The following is an 18,243-nucleotide window of genomic DNA, read 5'->3' as shown; positions in this document are numbered from 1 at the left end:
AAAGGTTGCAAGATCGAATACCCGAGCTGACAAGGTAAAAATCTGTCGTTCTGCCCCTGAACAAGGCCGTTCCTAGGCCGTCATTGAAAATCAGAATTTGTTCTTAACTGACTTGCCTAGTTAAATAAAGGTTAAAGTAATCTCAAATGAACTGTTCCATAGAAGATAATCAAATGTGGACGTGTGATGTAATTCTCCCCAATAAACACCTTATGACTGAATCTCTGCTTTGCTCATTAGAGCCGAGATTGGGGGAAGGTTTAATTGCGTAATAGTCCAAGTTAATTACTCACCCGTCTGACCTTCCCCCCGTCGAGGTCTAGAAGCTGTGGACCCCTCAATGAACGGGTTAGATTTCAAATCACTCCATACTCCTACGCTAATCAGCGCTCCAGATGAGGATGGCCTGGCAAGAGGGCTAGCTGCCAAGAAGCCATTAGGAGGCTCACCTCTCTCTTGCTCCCAGATAACTGTGGTCAGTGGTCAGGCTGGAGCTGCCAAAACACAGCACCATTGGTCTGTAAACAGACTTTTAAAATGGATGTTTGAACCAGAGAAACCAAAACAACTATGTTGCTATAGGGAGAAGGTGCTTGAAGATCCTTGCTGCTATGATTGGAGGATGTAGGAAAGGTACTCCAGTGATTTACCTGTGGGAGAAGGTAGAACCCTCCAGGGCGCTGTCGAATGCAGGGTTGATTAGCCTTCCATAGACGAGGCTGGAGGGCCTGCAGCACGGCGGGACGAGAGAGAAGGAGGGAAAACAAGAGAGGAGCTATAACAGGCTCAGAGGGCCCCTGAATGTGGAAAAGACAGCACTCTAATTTAGCAGCTAATTTGCTTCCATTCTCTCATATTAATCTTAAAAGAGAAAATGGGCCACGACGGGCTCTGAGATTGACAGACGTATAATCATTGGAATGGGAGCGCACCCGTCGAGGGGTTTTGGAGGCGGCCTGCTTCAAACGCTCCTCACCACTTTTTAAATGTTTTACCTGATAGACATTCCACGGCTGGCATTGTGTAATCAAGCACTCTGTAATACCTTCAAAAATTTGACCGGACGCACATTCCCCACATAATCCAATAATGTTTTTGGTCAATGTGGTGGAAATGTTGCTGGGCATACTTTTGGAAAGCAAGACCGTTGTCATCTTCTAATCAAACCAGGTCAAATCCTATCTGTGCCATGGGCGGTCTAATTGCCCCATTTGCATATGTTTTGTCTCTAAACAGCCCCCCCCGCCTTTATCAATGATTATAAATACCTGTTTGTGCTGCAGAGCTGTATGATAGGGCAGACTTGTCAAGGGACTGGCTGGTCTGTGTCTTATCGGTAATGGGTTTCATTTTGCCCGTCTACCGCCTAATAGCCTTCCTTTGTGAGCTCCATCTTGTCGACTTCAACATTGCTTATCTAGATGTCTAACAGTGGCCAGACAATCCCCTGGCTTCTCCCCAATGGTTATGTGTCGGCTGAACATGCACTGTGCACACACACGTCAATAGGGAATGAATGTACTGGTATGTGAGGATTTGATACAATACATTATCTACCCACCGAACCCTCCTGCAATAGATAGTGTTGGCATAGCATTAGCATGCCATTAGTTTCCTCATTACCAATTCAGGTTCAGGTGGCTCTATTCATCTCATACGCTTCATCTATTAGCCAACTGCAGAAGCAATTGTCATGGTAATCAGCACCAACAATTCAGGCTTGTCTATATTGGAGTCTGATTAAATGAAACACATCATATGTATAAGAGGGGGAATCATTTTTCCATAAATAGACAATACAAATGTTCTCTACTTTAATTCATATTCAGGATGACTTCAGAATCACAGAAGTCTCCAAAAATATGGACTTTCTTTTTCTTCTTTGTGGAACACTTTACATAGTGTTGATATGCAGCATTCATAAATCTTTCATAAAGCCTTAATATGTATGACATAAAAAGGCATAATGCCCTACGTATGTTTATATACCCTTTAAGGGTGACCTCTGAAGAGTGTTTATTGGATTCTGAATGGTGTATATAAAGGTGTATACACGCACACTCTGAACTGAACAGCGATTGCACGTACACAGTGCTTCATCCAGACACATATAGCCACAAATATACTCAGCATGTCAGAGATCTCTCCAGAGTACTTCTAATGGGAAAGGTGACATACCTCCCTGCAATATTGTTCTGCTGCCTATTAGGTTCTTGTTTATGTAACTTCATATTTAATGTGTCTGGTAGACTGTCTCAGGGAACTGAGTGACCCACTTTCCCCAGTGTGAGGTGGAGCGGAGCTGGTTAGGACTCCTGAGTGTTGGCCTCTGGCTGGCTGATAGGGTACTGATACAATGACTCCTCTGAGTGTTGGCCTCTGGCTGGCTGATAGTGTACTGATATAATGACTCCTCTGAGTGTTGGTCTCTGGCTGGCTGATAGGGTACTGATATAATGACTCCTCTGAGTGTTGGTCTCTGGCTGGCTGATAGGGTACTGATATAATGACTCCTCTGAGTGTTGGTCTCTGGCTGGCTGATAGGGTACTGATATAATGACTCCTCTGAGTGTTGGTCTCTGGCTGGCTGATAGGGTACTGATATAATGACTCCTCTGAGTGTTGGCCTCTGGCTGGCTGATAGGGTACTGATATAATGACTCCTCTGAGTGTTGGTCTCTGGCTGGCTGATAGGGTACTGATATAATGACTCCTCTGAGTGTTGGCCTCTGGCTGGCTGATAGGGTACTGATATAATGACTCCTCTGAGTGTTGGTCTCTGGCTGGCTGATAGGGTACTGATATAATGACTCCTCTGAGTGTTGGCCTCTGGCTGGCTGATAGGGTACTGATATAATGACTCCTCTGAGTGTTGGTCTCTGGCTGGCTGATAGGGTACTGATATAATGACTCCTCTGAGTGTTGGTCTCTGGCTGGCTGATAGGGTACTGATATAATGACTCCTCTGAGTGTTGGCCTCTGGCTGGCTGATAGGGTACTGATATAATGACTCCTCTGAGTGTTGGTCTCTGGCTGGCTGATAGGGTACTGATATAATGACTCCTCTGAGTGTTGGTCTCTGGCTGGCTGATAGGGTACTGATAAAATGACTCCTATGTGCTTACCAGCAAATGGATAGTGTAATGACCGTCTTCAGTCCCTAACAGAGACATCACACAGGTCCATTAGCCAGACTGGTGTAATGACCGTCTTCAGTCCCTAACAGAGACATCACCCAGGTCCATTAGCCAGACTGGTGTAATGACCGTCTTCAGTCCCTAACAGAGACATCACACAGGTCCATTAGCCAGACTGGTGTAATGACCGTCTTCAGTCCCTAACAAAGACATCACACAGGTCCATTAGCCAGACTGGTGTAATGACCGTCTTCAGTCCCTAACAGAGACATCACCCAGGTCCATTAGCCAGACTTGTGTAATGACCGTCTTCAGTCCCTAACAGAGACATCACACAGATCCATTAGCCAGACTGGTGTAATGACCGTCTTCAGTCCCTAACAGATACATCACCCAGGTCCATTAGCCAGACTGGTGTAATGACCGTCTTCAGTCCCTAACAGGGACATCACCCAGGTCCATTAGCCAGACTGGTGTAATGACCGTCTTCAGTCCCTAACAGAGACATCACCCAGGTCCATTAGCCAGACTGGTGTAATGACCATCTTCAGTCCCTAACAGAGACATCACCCAGGTCCATTAGCCAGACTGGTGTAATGGTGGTTAAGCTCTGACCTCCAGGTCCCCAGCCTACGATTGACAAGGATGACATGATTTGCAGGGCAGACGGGGATGACATGAGTGCAGGGATGACAGGGGAATATGTACCATCATTAACATTGATCTCCCATCTTTGTAGATTGCAGCCGGACCAGCGGCGGCTGGGACAGGAGTCCCACCTCCAGCCCTACCGGGGGGATTGGCACCCCCTCCTCCGCCGCCTCCTGGCATGGCCAGCATGCCCCCTCCGCCTCCACCCCCGCCTCCTCCAGGCGTAGGGCCACCCCCACCACCCCCTCCCCCCGGTTGTGGTCCCCCACCTCCCCCACCCTTCCCCGGGGCTCCAGGTATCCCTCCGCCTCCTATGATGGCCATTCCTGTCATCAAGCTGCCTTATGGACTGGAGGCCAAGAAGACCTACAAGCCTGAGGTCGTCATGAAGAGGGTCAACTGGTCCAAGGTAAAGTAGCGACAGATGGAGCTGTAGGTACTAATCGAGAGAGTGCACCCTATTCAACACTACCGTCGGTCTATTCAGGCAAGCGTTCAGCCACAGGGTACACTACTCTGCACTCTGCACTAGAAATCCTCACGTAAACAATTTCCGCTGCTCGAGTGTACTTGCATTCACACACACTCTTAGCATAATTGAATACAGACAATGTGTTGTGTAATATTCCATCATTTAAATACGATTTCAACTGGGGCTGTTCTCTTCAAATGGGCTTTATTCTACTCTCAGTTAATTTATCTATCGCCCGAGGGATTCTAGGAGTTGCAAGCGGCATTAATTTAGTGGTGTTTTGCATATGCTTATGTGTGACCTTGCTATTTAATCTTCAATTATTGACAACAGCCAAAAGGAAATGGTTGTCTCTTGCTCGCACTGTGAAACCCTGTTGAAATCAAGCTGAATCGCATTATCAGTAATTGCGTAAATGGAGGCAAGTCATATAGCAAGGTTGCACTTCTAATAAGAGACAAAGTTCATTGAAATGTATTTATTATGTTTTTCTCATTTATCTTATTTTCACTGTAAGAAAATGAGTGTGTTTGCATTCATGAGTGCGCAACTTTACACATCCGTCTCCTTCCCGGCATGGCAATGACAATGTACGTCTGCATGAACCTTGCCTCCGCAGGCACTTCGGTTGGGAGATGCAAATTAAATGGCTAGATGGCACTCAAAGGCCTTCAGAGTCACCTGTTAGGACCAGAGTCACCTGTTAGGACCAGAGTCATCTGTCTTCTCTGTTAGGACCAGAGTCATCTGTCTTCTCTGTTAGGACCAGAGTCATCTGTCTTCTCTGTTAGGACCAGAGTCATCTGTCTTCTCTGTTAGGACCAGAGTCATCCGTCTTCTCTGTTAGGACCAGAGTCATCCGTCTTCTCTGTTAGGACCAGAGTCATCTGTCTTCTCTGTTAGGACCAGAGTCATCCGTCTTCTCTGTTAGGACCAGAGTCATCCGTCTTCTCTGTTAGGACCAGAGTCATCCGTCTTCTCTGTTAGGACCAGAGTCATCCGTCTTCTCTGTTAGGACCAGAGTCATCCGTCTTCTCTGTTAGGACCAGAGTCATCCGTCTTCTCTGTTAGGACCAGAGTCATCCGTCTTCTCTGTTAGGACCAGAGCCATCCGTCTTCTCTGTTAGGACCAGAGTCATCCGTCTTCTCTGTTAGGACCAGAGTCATCTGTCTTCTCTGTTAGGACCAGAGTCATCTGTCTTCTCTGTTAGGACCAGAGTCATCTGTCTTCTCTGTTAGGACCAGAGTCATCTGTCTTCTCTGTTAGGACCAGAGCCATCCGTCTTCTCTGTTAGGACCAGAGCCATCCGTCTTCTCTGTTAGGACCAGAGCCATCCGTCTTCTCTGTTAGGACCAGAGTCATCCGTCTTCTCTGTTAGGACCAGAGTCATCCGTCTTCTCTGTTAGGACCAGAGTCATCCGTCTTCTCTGTTAGGACCAGAGTCATCTGTCTTCTCTGTTAGGACCAGAGTCATCCGTCTTCTCTGTTAGGACCAGAGCCATCCGTCTTCTCTGTTAGGACCAGAGTCATCCGTCTTCTCTGTTAGGACCAGAGCCATCCGTCTTCTCTGTTAGGACCAGAGTCATCCGTCTTCTCTGTTAGGACCAGAGTCATCCGTCTTCTCTGTTAGGACCAGAGTCATCCGTCTTCTCTGTTAGGACCAGAGTCATCCGTCTTCTCTGTTAGGACCAGAGTCATCCGTCTTCTCTGTTAGGACCAGAGCCATCCGTCTTCTCTGTTAGGACCAGAGTCATCCGTCTTCTCTGTTAGGACCAGAGTCATCCGTCTTCTCTGTTAGGACCAGAGTCATCCGTCTTCTCTGTTAGGACCAGAGTCATCCGTCTTCTCTGTTAGGACCAGAGCCATCCGTCTTCTCTGTTAGGACCAGAGTCATCCGTCTTCTCTGTTAGGACCAGAGTCATCCGTCTTCTCTGTTAGGACCAGAGCCATCCGTCTTCTCTGTTAGGACCAGAGTCATCTGTCTTCTCTGTTAGGACCAGAGTCATCCGTCTTCTCTGTTAGGACCAGAGCCATCCGTCTTCTCTGTTAGGACCAGAGTCATCCGTCTTCTCTGTTAGGACCAGAGTCATCCGTCTTCTCTGTTAGGACCAGAGTCATCTGTCTTCTCTGTTAGGACCAGAGCCATCCGTCTTCTCTGTTAGGACCAGAGTCATCCGTCTTCTCTGTTAGGACCAGAGCCATCCGTTTTTCCCTCTTTTCTTTTTTAAAGCATGTAACAGATTTTTCAAGCAGCGCCGATGGAGATTGTTGCTTGGAGGTGCTGTAATTTCTCTTATAGTGAGAACACCTTACGATTGGTGAACCACATGTTTACGGCAAAGTAAATGATTGCTCAGGCTGTGTCTTATGGCGGTTTGCAGCAGCAGTGACATGTCCCTAACCCCAACCCTCGCCTTCAGTCTACCACTTAACTGGAGCCTCTTTACAACACTGTACTCCACTTAATGAGAATATCAGTCTTCCTTTTGTTAATGAATCCATTTTGGGAGGGTGCTCGTTTGAGCAGGTTGTGTAAAGAAGCCCAAGAAAAAGACTACATATGTGTCTCCCACAAAATCCTCAAATTTATTTAGCAACAACCAGTGGGCAGGCTTGTATTGGCGAACTACCTCACACACTCAGGTGGGGCACTAGTTAAATTAGACAGCATCAGCTGCTGCTGAGGGGATACGGTGCTGGAGCTACAATTTGTTTTGAGACTGGTGAGGAGGATGCATGGAGGGTGGGCTGCAGCAGTAGGGTAAAGCAGTGATTTGGGACATGCTGCTGTATCAATGGAGTGGAGAGAGGAGGGCCAGAAGCTGTGGGTTTGGGTCAGTATCTGTCATCTACTGTAAGACACGGTTAAGCAGAGGGGGCGTCTAGATTTGGCTCGTCCCTGCTGTGTTTGACGTGCTCCACGTCGATTGGAAGCATTTGTCCATTAGAAACAATCTCGTATTTTCATCTAAAAGTGATTGATTTCAAAGAAATTGAAGCATTCGAACCTCTCTTGGAGTTCCACAATGTTTTTTCAGCACAGTATTTCATGGATTGTTACAAATTCGAAAGAAAGTGAACACTTCTATTGTAGCACTACTAAGTAAAATAGGGAAAAATAAGAAACAATTAGAAAAATGCTTGCCATTGAATCTCTCATACAACCGTAATTATCGCACAATTGCAAACGTATTTAGCTGTAATCACGCAACCAGGCTGTTTTCCAGTGTAAGGCTGATAATTTCTTCCAGCAGGGTGAAATTGTAATATTTAGACTTCACATTCTGTTACCCCCCCGATATGCAAGACATGAGATGAACAATGCAATTATCTCCAAACCAGTCAATTTGGTTTACAAACGATGCAGAATTATAATTATCCTTTCAGAATGACACAACTGTAATTTTATAAATTAACCCACTCGCGTAGAGACAATAATGAGAAAGAAACAAAATGACCTCAGAGACCCCTCCCCCTTTGTCAATATAAGCAGTAAGTATATGACCAGCCAATCCACGAAATGCAGAGCCGATCTCTTCCTGAACTCCTATGCCACTCAACTCTAATTTCCTTCTCATGTGCTGGTTGGGTTCAATAGGCTATCCATAGAGGAGTTCAGAGGGGCACTTCATTCATCCTTCATCTGTGGTTGAGCTTTGCATTCACAGCAGGTTACCTTGTCAAGGGCCATCAAACTTTCAAGTAACCACTCTAGCATGGCATGAGTTACCTCAAGTTTCCAGAGAGTAGGAGTGTCGCGGCCCATGAACATGGTCTCCTGTCACAGGAGCCAATGAGTGTAAGTTAAGTATCCAAGTGATTAAAAATGAAACGGCCTTGTTCCAAACTGTATGCTTACTACAATGACCGTATGTGTCCATCAGTATCAGGGATTAATCATAATGTTTACATCTAAGGCTGCGTTTAAAACAACAGACCCATTCTGATCTTTTGCACAATTAATGGTCAGAATTGGGATGCCTGTGTAAACAGTCTGAGTTTTCATTTTTGAAATGGAAAAAATATTGCAATACTGGTATCGTCACAGCCTTAATGTCCAACCCTCTGCAGTTCCTTGATTACCGTGGTGCTTCCTTTACTACCACATCCAATGGATATTTGTGAGGGCTTCCTTTGAATATGACTTCTGTAATAAGCATACACATGATACTGTACACTGTTGTTTGCAGAGCCACAGCGTCAGAAGCTGAATTAGCTACAGTAGGGCTGCGGTAGGCCCCTCCATAGTGATCGCAATAAGTTGGTGAGGGGCAAGAGGAGAGAGGCCCACAGCTACTAGTCTCCCATCAGACCATCACCACAACAGCCCTCACACATAAAACTAAACTGATTGAACATGTCTTTGGTACATAATTGGTCTAGCCTATACTCCAAAATGTAACAAATTCTAGTAATCACCATTGAGTGTGGACTGTATTAGTATGTATACTGGATGGACTGGTTACCTTATGCTACTCTTCAAAATGTCTGTCCATGAGTCTGAGAGAACCTATAGCCCTAGGCGATAATGTTGGTTCATTGACTGTGAAAAATAAAATACTGATTTAAGATTTCATTGGTAGATAATTGGTCTAGTCTAAATTCAGAGTTGGCTTAGAAATGGTATTTGAATAGCCTAGTAATAGAGCTTTTGAAAATAGTAATAGAGCTTTTGAAAAAATAGTGTCATAATTAACAGGCTTGCAAACATGTTACTCTAGATCAGTTGTTCCCAAACTTTTTATAGTCCGTACCCCTTCAAACATTCAACCTCCAGCTGCGTACCCCCTCTAGCACCAGGGTCAGCGCACTCTCAAATGTTGTTTTTTGCCCTCATTGTAAGACTGCCCCACACACTATACGATACATTTATTAAACATAAGAATGAGTGTGAGTTTTTGTCTCAACCCGGCTCGTGGGAAGTGACAAAGAGCTCTTACAGGACCAGGGCACAAATAGTAATATAATAATAATCAATAATTTTGCTCTTTATTTAGCCATCTTACATATAACACCTTTATTTGTTCATCGAAAATGGTGAACAACTCACCACCGGTTAATGAGAAGGGTGTGCTTGAAAGGATGCACATAATTCTGCAATGTTGATTTGTATTGGAGAGTGTCTTAAATCATTTCCCACACACAGTCTGTGCCTGTATTTAGTTTTCATGCTAATGATGGCCGAGAATCCACCCTCACATAAGTATGTGATTGCAAAGGGCATCAGTGTCTTAACAGCTGATATGCCAAGGCAGGATACTCTGAGCGCAGCCCTATCCTGAAATTTGGCAGTGGCTTCTGATTTAATTCAATTTTCACAGAACCGCTTGTTGCAATTTTGATGAGGCTCTCTTATTAATGAGGCTCTCTTGTATGTAAGTGGACTGGAGGCAGGGCATGTAAGGGATAACGAATCCAGTTGTTTGCGTCATCCGTTTCGGGAAAGTACCTGGGTAATTGTGCACCCAGCTCACCAGATGCTTCGCTATATCACATTTGACATTAGCCGTAAGCTTGAGTTAATTTGCACACAACAATATCATGCAATGATGGAAAGACCTGTGTGTTGTCCTTGTTAATGCAGACAGATAAGAGCTCCAACTTCTTAATCATAGCTTAAATTGTGTCCCACATGTTGAATATAGTTGCAGAGAGTCCCTGTAATCCATTCAGGAAAGAAAAAACATCACCCAGATAGGCCAGTCGTGTGAGAAGCTTGTCATCATGCAAGCGGTCAGACAAGTTAAAATTATGGTCAGTAAAGAAAACATTTAACTCGTATTTTAATTCCAAAAAACATGTCAAAACTTTTCCCCTTGATAACCTGCACACTTCTGTATGTTGTAAATTGGTTACATGGGCGCTGCACATATCATTCTATAATGCATAAAATACGAGAGTTCAGGGCCTTGCTTTAACAAAGTCAACCATTTTCACTGTAGTGTCCAAAATGTCTTTCAAGCTGTCAGGCATTCCCTTGGCAGCAATAGCCTCTCGGGGGATGCTGCAGTGTGCTCAAGTGGTGTCGGGAGCAACTGCATGCACACACATTACGACTCCACTATGTCTCCCTGTCATGGCTTTTGCGGCGTCAGTACAGATACCAACACATCTTGACCACCAACGTCCATTTAATGTCACAAAGCTGTCCAGTACTTAAAAAATATCCTCTCCTGTTGTCCTGGTTTCCAGTGGTTTGCAGAAGCGAATGTCTTCCTTAAGTGACCCCCCCATAAACATAACAGACATACAGTATACCAGGAGCTGTGCCAGGCCCGCCACATCTGTTGACTCATCCAGCTGTAATGCATATAATTCGCTGGCTTGTATGCGAAGCAGTAATTGTTTCAAAACATCTCCTGCCATGTCACTGATGCGTCATGAAACAGTGTTGTTTGATGAAGGCATTGTCTGTATAGTTTTTTGGGCTTTTTCCCCCAGCATTGTCCCAGCAATATCTACAGCAGCAGGGAGAATGAAGTCCTCCACAATAGTATGGGGCTTGCCTGTCCTAGCCACTTGATAGCTCACCATATAAGACGCTTCTAGCACCTTCTTATTAATGGTATCTGTTGCTTTTATACTTGTCTTACTACTCCAAAGTTGTCTTTATTCTCGCTCAAAAAACTCCTCTGGTTTTCAAGTTGTCATGTTTTGTTTCTAAATGTCTGCGCAAGAGTGAATGTTTCCCGTGAGAGAGTAACGGTTAATGTGATTGGATGTTAATTATTTGACCAAGCTACCTGTATTTGACATTGTGTTGTTATTTCGCTGACCACTAGGTGGTTTAATAGTTTTTTGGCAGTGAAACGCAGCTACTCAGGCAAGAAAAAAACCTTGCCCAAATGTTCAGCCCCGTTGGAAAATATTAAAATTCTTGCGTTGCCTTGTCTCGTTAAGGGGCTAATAACACAGGTTGCATTGAGAAACCAACTGTCGCGGCCCACATTTTATCTATATATATATATATATATATATATAATGTGTGAATTAAATTTTTTTGGCATACCCCTGACTGCATTGCGCGTACCCCTGGGAATACCTGCTCCAGATGTTCCCAAACAGATTTCACTTGGTTTCCCAAATTAAGCGCCAGGTAGCTGCAGGAACAAGATTAGAGAACCCATGTCATACAGAGTTTGGCTGGAATAATACCTGTCGGGCCAGCGAGATAATACCTGTCGGGCCAGCGAGATAATACCTGTCGGGCCAGCGAGATAATACCTGTCGGGCCAGCGAGATAATACCTGTCGGGCCAGCGAGATAATACCTGTCGGGCCAGCGAGATAATACCTGTCGGGCCAGCGAGATAATACCTGTCGGGCCAGCGAGATAATACCTGTCGGGCCAGCGAGATAATACCTGTCGGGTCAGTTTTTTATTTTTTTTATTTTTTTATTTCACCAGGTATGCTCGTTGAGAACAAGTTCTCATTTGCTTGTTGTTGAGGGAGATAAAAGTCTCCAACTTCAGAGATTTTTGCAATTCGTTCCAGTCACAGGCAGCAGAGAACTGGAACGAAAGGCGGCCAAATGAGGTGTTGGCTTTAGGGATGATCAGTGAGATACACCTGCTGGAGCGCATGCTACGGGGTGGGTGTTGCCATCGTGACCAGTGAACTGAGATAAGGCGGAGCTTTACCTAGCATGGACTTGTAGATGACCAGGAGCCAGTGGGTCTGGCGACGAATATGTAGCGAGGGCCAGCCGACCAGATAATACCTGTCGGGCCAGTGAGATAATACCTGTCGGGCCAGTGAGATAATACCTGTCGGGTCAGTGAGAACATGCTCCTCAAAAAATGGTTGATGTGTGGAGTGAAATAAGTGTTATATTTATTTCTCAGCTGCTCATATTAAGCACATTCTCCGCTGTTAAACCGAAGTAGCCGACAAAATGTACTGTTGGAGGGCCTCCCGAGTGGAGCAGTGGTCTAAGGCATTGCATCGAAGTCCTTGAGGCTTCACTACAGTCCCGGGTTCCATGCCTGCCTGTGTCGCAGCCGGCTGCGGCACATTGGTGCGGCTGGCTTCCGGGTTAAGCTAGCAGTGTGTGAAGAAGCAGTGCGGCTTGGCAGGGTTGTGTTTCGGAGGATGCATGGTTCTCAACCTTCTCTCCCGAGTCCGTACGGGAGTTGCAACGATGGGACAAGACTGTCACTACCAACTGGATATCACAAGTATCGGTGGGAGCTCACGGCCTCCATTCACTATTCAGGTGCATACAGTCTTTTTCCCCTGCCCCTGTTCCTGCCCTTTTAATAATGGGCCATTCTGAATCAGAACTAATTTAACATAATAGTAAAGACGAGATTAAATTGAGAATATTCTGATGGGTGAAAGTATGATCACTTGATGAGAGAACAGCTGTGCAGCCGGAGGCAAGGATCAGAGCACAAGCTTTTTGCGACTTTCTCAAATCATAAATAGCCTGTAGTCGCATCATGCAGCCCATATATATTTATATTTCTAAGGCATTCTAAGGTTTGTATCCTTCACAACTAAAGTTGCCAAATAACTCTAAATCTAGCATATACTGTTGGACCTGTTTCAAATTATCACTTTTATTTTTATTTTTTTTATTTCACCTTTATTTACCCTGTTAGGCTAGTTGAGAACAAGTTCTGATTTGCAACAGTGACCTGGCCAAGATAAAGTATAGCAATTCGACACAATACAACAACACAGTTACACATGGAATAAACAAAACATACAGTCAATAATACAGTAGAACAAAGAAAACAAAAAGTCTATGTACAGTGAGTGCAAATGAGGTAAGATAAGGGAGTTAAGGAAATAAATAGGCCATGGTGGCGAAGTAATTACAATATAGCATTTAAACACTGGAATGGTAGATGTGCAGAATATTCATGTGCAAGTAGAGATACTGGGGTGCAAAGGAGCAAGATAAATAAATAAATACAGTATGGCGATGAGGTAGGTAGATAGATGGGCTGTTTACAGATGGGCTATGTACAGGTGCAGTGATCTGTGAGCTGATCTGACAGCTGGTGCTTAAAGCTAGTGAGGGAGATATGAGTCTCCAGCTTCAGAGATTTTTGCAGTTCGTTCCAGTCATTGGCAGCAGAGAACTGGAAGGAAAGACGACCAAAGGAGTAATTGGCTTTGGGGATGACCAGTGAGATATACCTGCTGGAACGCGTGCTACTCAACATAGCCACTTCATATGCAAACTCGCTCTGTAATTGGAAAAATATCCTTTCTATTTTATTCAGTTATATTATAAGTTCAATTATATTATTTTTGCTATAAAAACATGTATAAAATAATGGCCTGGACTTATAATCATATCTTGTCAGCTAAGTGAACACAGCCTATGGCATGGAGCTTAGCCAGGTACTGTAAGATACAGCAGGCCAACTCATATCCTGTTCTTCTGAAAGACATTTTCTTCCTGCAAAAAAAACCAAATGGATTTATTGGGATGGTGTATAATAAATTGATTTAATAGTCTTGTTTAAATGTAGATGTTCAAAAGGCTCGCATCAGTGGCCTGGAGATGCTAAACATGTTTATGTTAATTAACGGTCAATTTCCATGAATCCGGCAGTCTTTTGCATGACAATAACTGTCTGACATGACAAAATCCTGTTTTGTCTGTATCCTTTTTACAACAAACACCTCTTGTCAAGTGGTTCCCCCTCACTCTCTCTCTCTAGTGAGTGCCCTTGCAACTTGCGTTGCCTTGTCTCGTTAAGGGGCTAATAACACAGGTTGCAATGAGAAACCAATTGTCCTGGCCCACACTGTGTCATGACCGTGTCATCATCACAGACCAAGGCACTCTACGCAACCCGTAATGGACTTCTGAAGGACATCGCCACGCACATTACTAGCCAATTATCAAGCACAAATACAGCAAGGTGTGGTTGTTGTCAGTTCTGAATGTACAGGAGCCTGCCATCGGGCCACGGTACAATACGGCGGGCCAGGGTTGGAGCCAGGATAAACAAAGGGCCGTTTCTTTCCATGTACAGAGTTGAAAGGCGGGAGAAGTCAACAAGAACTTTCAATTCTCAGGTTGGCATGAGGTCTTCTAGGCACATCTAATTATTTTGCACTGTCACATTTATGTAGTAGAGAGATGTCCCTCTTGGTGAGAACGCTTGCTGTCTAGTGTTTTAATCAACTGAGGAATATAGAGGTAGAACCAATGGTGAGGTGAAGGGAAAATATATGTAAACTACAAGCTAAGACAAAACTATATGAATCCTTGCAAATATTTGGTGAATTTGGTTTGTTCATCTTTTTGTTTCCTACACAAAGACAAAATATTTATTTATTTACAAGAACGGAATATATTACTAAAGATGGATCCAAAATATTTACAATATGTTGACAAACACTAGCATATGGAATTTGAAAATAACAAATAGACAGACTAAATGGCCAATATACTGAAGCTTTCAATGAAGCTAGACAGAGCACCTACAGTGTTTTGCAGGGCTCTGGGAGTACGTCCATCCAGCCTAATCTCTCAAAATGGACCTGAATAGTTTATTAGCCTGGGAATAACCCAAGATGCACCTAAACAAGTATTTGATCAATTCACTTGTAATTTCATCAATGTCACTATCAATACAGCTCAATAGTTTTCATATCAATGGCTGACGACTCATCCTGCATTTAATTCCGCTGTTCTACTGATCGCTCCATACATTCGTTGTGGAGAAGAAATGTGGGTGTGGCGTTTGGCCGGAGCAGTGTGGATGGGTTAATACAGAATACATTTTCTGGCATATTATTGTATGATTATTTCACGACTATTGGGACTATTATTATGATTATTTTGAGCTGAAGTAATATACCTAGTCACTGATATATTTTGTGACTGGCCAATGTATTTATTGCGTTGGATAAGCTTTATTAAAAACAGGAAGTGACAGGCTGAATGGTGTTTATTGTGGTTGCTAAAATAGTTATACCCGTCTCCATGTAATCCTTGCTCCTCACAGAAAGTCATCAATCCATCTGTACAAGAGCCCTCAATATTACAACTTTACAAAAACTGTGGGACGTGTGTCATAGTAGAAAGATGCTTGAAATCGCTGGCAACATGAACAAACTTTATCCAACTGTGTTTTGTGATAAATGAGGGGGAAAAAATGGAGTGCAATGTGTAACATGACGGGTGATCTCCAAAGCGCACACACACAATGCTTCACCGTTTCTAGGTGAGTGGGGTTTGAAGAAGTGGCATTTAAGTGGAGTTGCAGCCAGACCGCTTGTGGAAGGAATGGCAGCTGCTGATTGGGCCTTGCGATAATGGAATCCTCCTTGTCGTTGCAGATAGTGCCTCAGGAAATGGCGGAGAATTGCTTCTGGATCAAAGTCAAAGAGGAGAAGTTTGAGAATCAAGAATTCTTTGAACAGCTCTCCCTCAGCTTTTCCTCCAGGACCAAAGGTAAGCAGGCCCCATCTATCTCTACTCCTTTACTAATGAATCTACACACACACTTCATTTGGCCACCCGGGTCTGGGAAAACTATTTAATCTCCTGACACTTTAGGAAACCATTTGTCTCTCAAATGTTAATTATAGTTAAACCACCCCCCCTTTTTTTTCTCTTTGAACAATCCGGCTGTGGATGGTTGTGGGTTGAAATCTCTCTGAGTCAATTAGTGGTTCTGCTGCTGCTGATGCTGCTGTTATTGTTGTTGTTGTGCTGTGTTTGTGGGTATTCTTTGAATTTGTTGAGTGGCTTTCAGAGTATGTGTGTACGTGATGAAAAGGACTCCACACAATGTGAATTCTTGCGAAAAAGTCAAAAGGTGTTGTGTATGTGATTGTGTTTCTCAGTGTATATCTGAACGCTTTTGCACATATCTTTGTATGTACAGTGCATTCAGAAAGTATTCAAACCCCTTGACTTTTTACACATTTTGTTACTTTACAGCCTTATTCTAAAATGGATTAAATAAAAATAAAAATCCTCTATCTACACACAATACCCCATAATGGCAAAGCAAAAACTGTTTTTAGAAATGTTTGCAAATATATAAAGAATATAAAAAACTGATACCTTATTTACATAAGTATTCAGACCCTTTGTTGTGAGACTCAAAAAATTGAGCTCAGGGGCATCCTGTTTTCATTGATCATCCATGAGATGTTTCTACAACTTTATTGGTACATTCAATTGATTGGGCATGATTTGGAATGATACACACCTGTATATATAATGTCCCACAATTGATAGTGCATGTCAGAGGGCCCCATCCCTACGGTGAAGCATAGTGGTGGCAGCATCATGCTGTGGGGATGTTTTTCAGTGGCAGGGGACTGGGAGACTAGTCAGCATTGAGGCAAAGATGAACGGAGAGAAGTACAGAGAAGTACTTGATGAAAACCTACTCCGGAGCGCTTAGGACCTCCGACTGGGGTGAAGGTTCACTTTCCAACAGGACAACGACCCTTAGCACACAGCCAAGACAAGGCAGGAGTTGCTTTTTTTTTTTTTTTTTTTTTTTTGCTTTGTCATTATTGGGTATTGTATGTAGATTGATGATGGAAGCAAATCTATTTAATCAATTTTAGAATAAGGCTGTAACATAACAAAATGTGGAAAAAGTCGGGAGGGTCTGAATACTTTCCGAATGCACTGCATGTACAGTGTGTGTGTGGGTGAACTGAGGACAGTCACGCTTGACTCTGCCCTTTTCCAGTCGAGTAGACGCTCCTCCACAAGGGCACCCGGGGAAGAATGCCAAGGGAGTATACTCTTGTCCCGGCCAGTTGCTTTCAGAGATCTAACTTGTTGATGAGTAACACAAGCAGAAGGACAGCACGTTTGTGATTTGAGGGAGAGGCAGTGTGGTGGTGGGTTGGCTGGATATTTCTCCCATGACAATGCCAGTGATTTCCTGCTCTCTGACAGCATGTGTAGTGTGTACACACTCATCTAATCCCTGCCCTAGTGGGAGGGAGGGGTAAAGGGCCTGTTATCACAGCCCTTCTGGAATCACAGCCCTTCTGAGTTGTTAGGGGTGATGACTACCCAGCAGCCCTTACTGTTCTGTTGCCTCTCCTTTCCTTCTATTCTCCACCTTCTCCTTTATTTTTCCTCCTCTCCTCCTTCTCCTTTCCTTCTCCTCTTATTCTCTCCTCCTGTCCTTCTCCCCCCCTAGCCTCTTCTTCTCCTCTCCTCCCCTTTTCCTCTCCTCCTCACCTTCTTTTCCTCTATTCTTTTTCTCCCCTCCTCCTCTCCATCTTCTTTCCCCTGAAGACTACATAACAATATTCATCTTCCTGTTTTTCTTTGAAATAAACAGCAATATAGCCCCTAAGCTGGGAGGTGATGTGTTGGCACAATACAGATAAAGAGAATAACGTAATAGCGGAAACAAGGGAGCGGCTGTAGCCGGGCTTAATGAAGCCACGGGGAAAGGCCCCAGAGATGAGTCTCTGCTTTCTCTGCAGGAGAGACAACGAGACACTGTCTGTTCTGCAACTGTGATACCATGACACCTCTGTTATTCAGCAACACCCAAAAACAACCAGAGGGGGGAGGAGAGAGAGGTTTTTGCTTTGTTCTGTGCCGTTCAGCAAGGGAGAGATATATCACAAAGCAAGCATAGCGTTCCAATGGAGCAACATGGTTACTAATTAACACCAGCCATAATGAATAGTCGATTTTGTTTACTGTATTTCTCTGTTATTTCAGATGTGTAATTCCATTTTCACCTTGGACAAACAAGGGATTCAGATTCTGCAAAAAATAAAACACTGCTTAATGTAGTATTATGCTGTATTCCATTTGCTATCCTATTTAATCTACATTCTTATTTTTTTGTTTCCTTTATTTGTATTCTATAAGGTCTATGAATTATAGGCACATTAGCCATACATCTGCTTTACATTTCTTTCAGTGTCTTTTTTCAAATTATAATTCATGGAACAGTCTGGTTCTATAGGTAAGCCCTGGTCTCCCGCTGGCAGCTTGGAAAGGCATGATATAGCGGAT

At 43.9% G+C, this 18,243-nt stretch overlaps 1 protein-coding gene across 1 annotated transcript in view; it reads left to right on the top strand.

The window, feature by feature from the left end:
* LOC139366406 (diaphanous-related formin 2) overlaps window positions 1–18,243 on the top strand; it is a 691,096-nt gene that overhangs the window by 233,779 nt on the left and 439,074 nt on the right. The window contains exons 19-20 of the mRNA XM_071103857.1: window positions 3,877–4,197; window positions 15,570–15,684. Of these exons, the coding sequence (XP_070959958.1) occupies window positions 3,877–4,197; window positions 15,570–15,684 (436 nt within the window). The remainder of the gene's footprint in view (window positions 1–3,876; window positions 4,198–15,569; window positions 15,685–18,243) is intronic.

The sequence above is a fragment of the Oncorhynchus clarkii genome, chromosome 14, assembly GCF_045791955.1.
Source record: "Oncorhynchus clarkii lewisi isolate Uvic-CL-2024 chromosome 14, UVic_Ocla_1.0, whole genome shotgun sequence".
NCBI lineage: Eukaryota > Metazoa > Chordata > Actinopteri > Salmoniformes > Salmonidae > Oncorhynchus > Oncorhynchus clarkii.
This window is presented reverse-complemented; position numbering and strand designations above follow the sequence as displayed.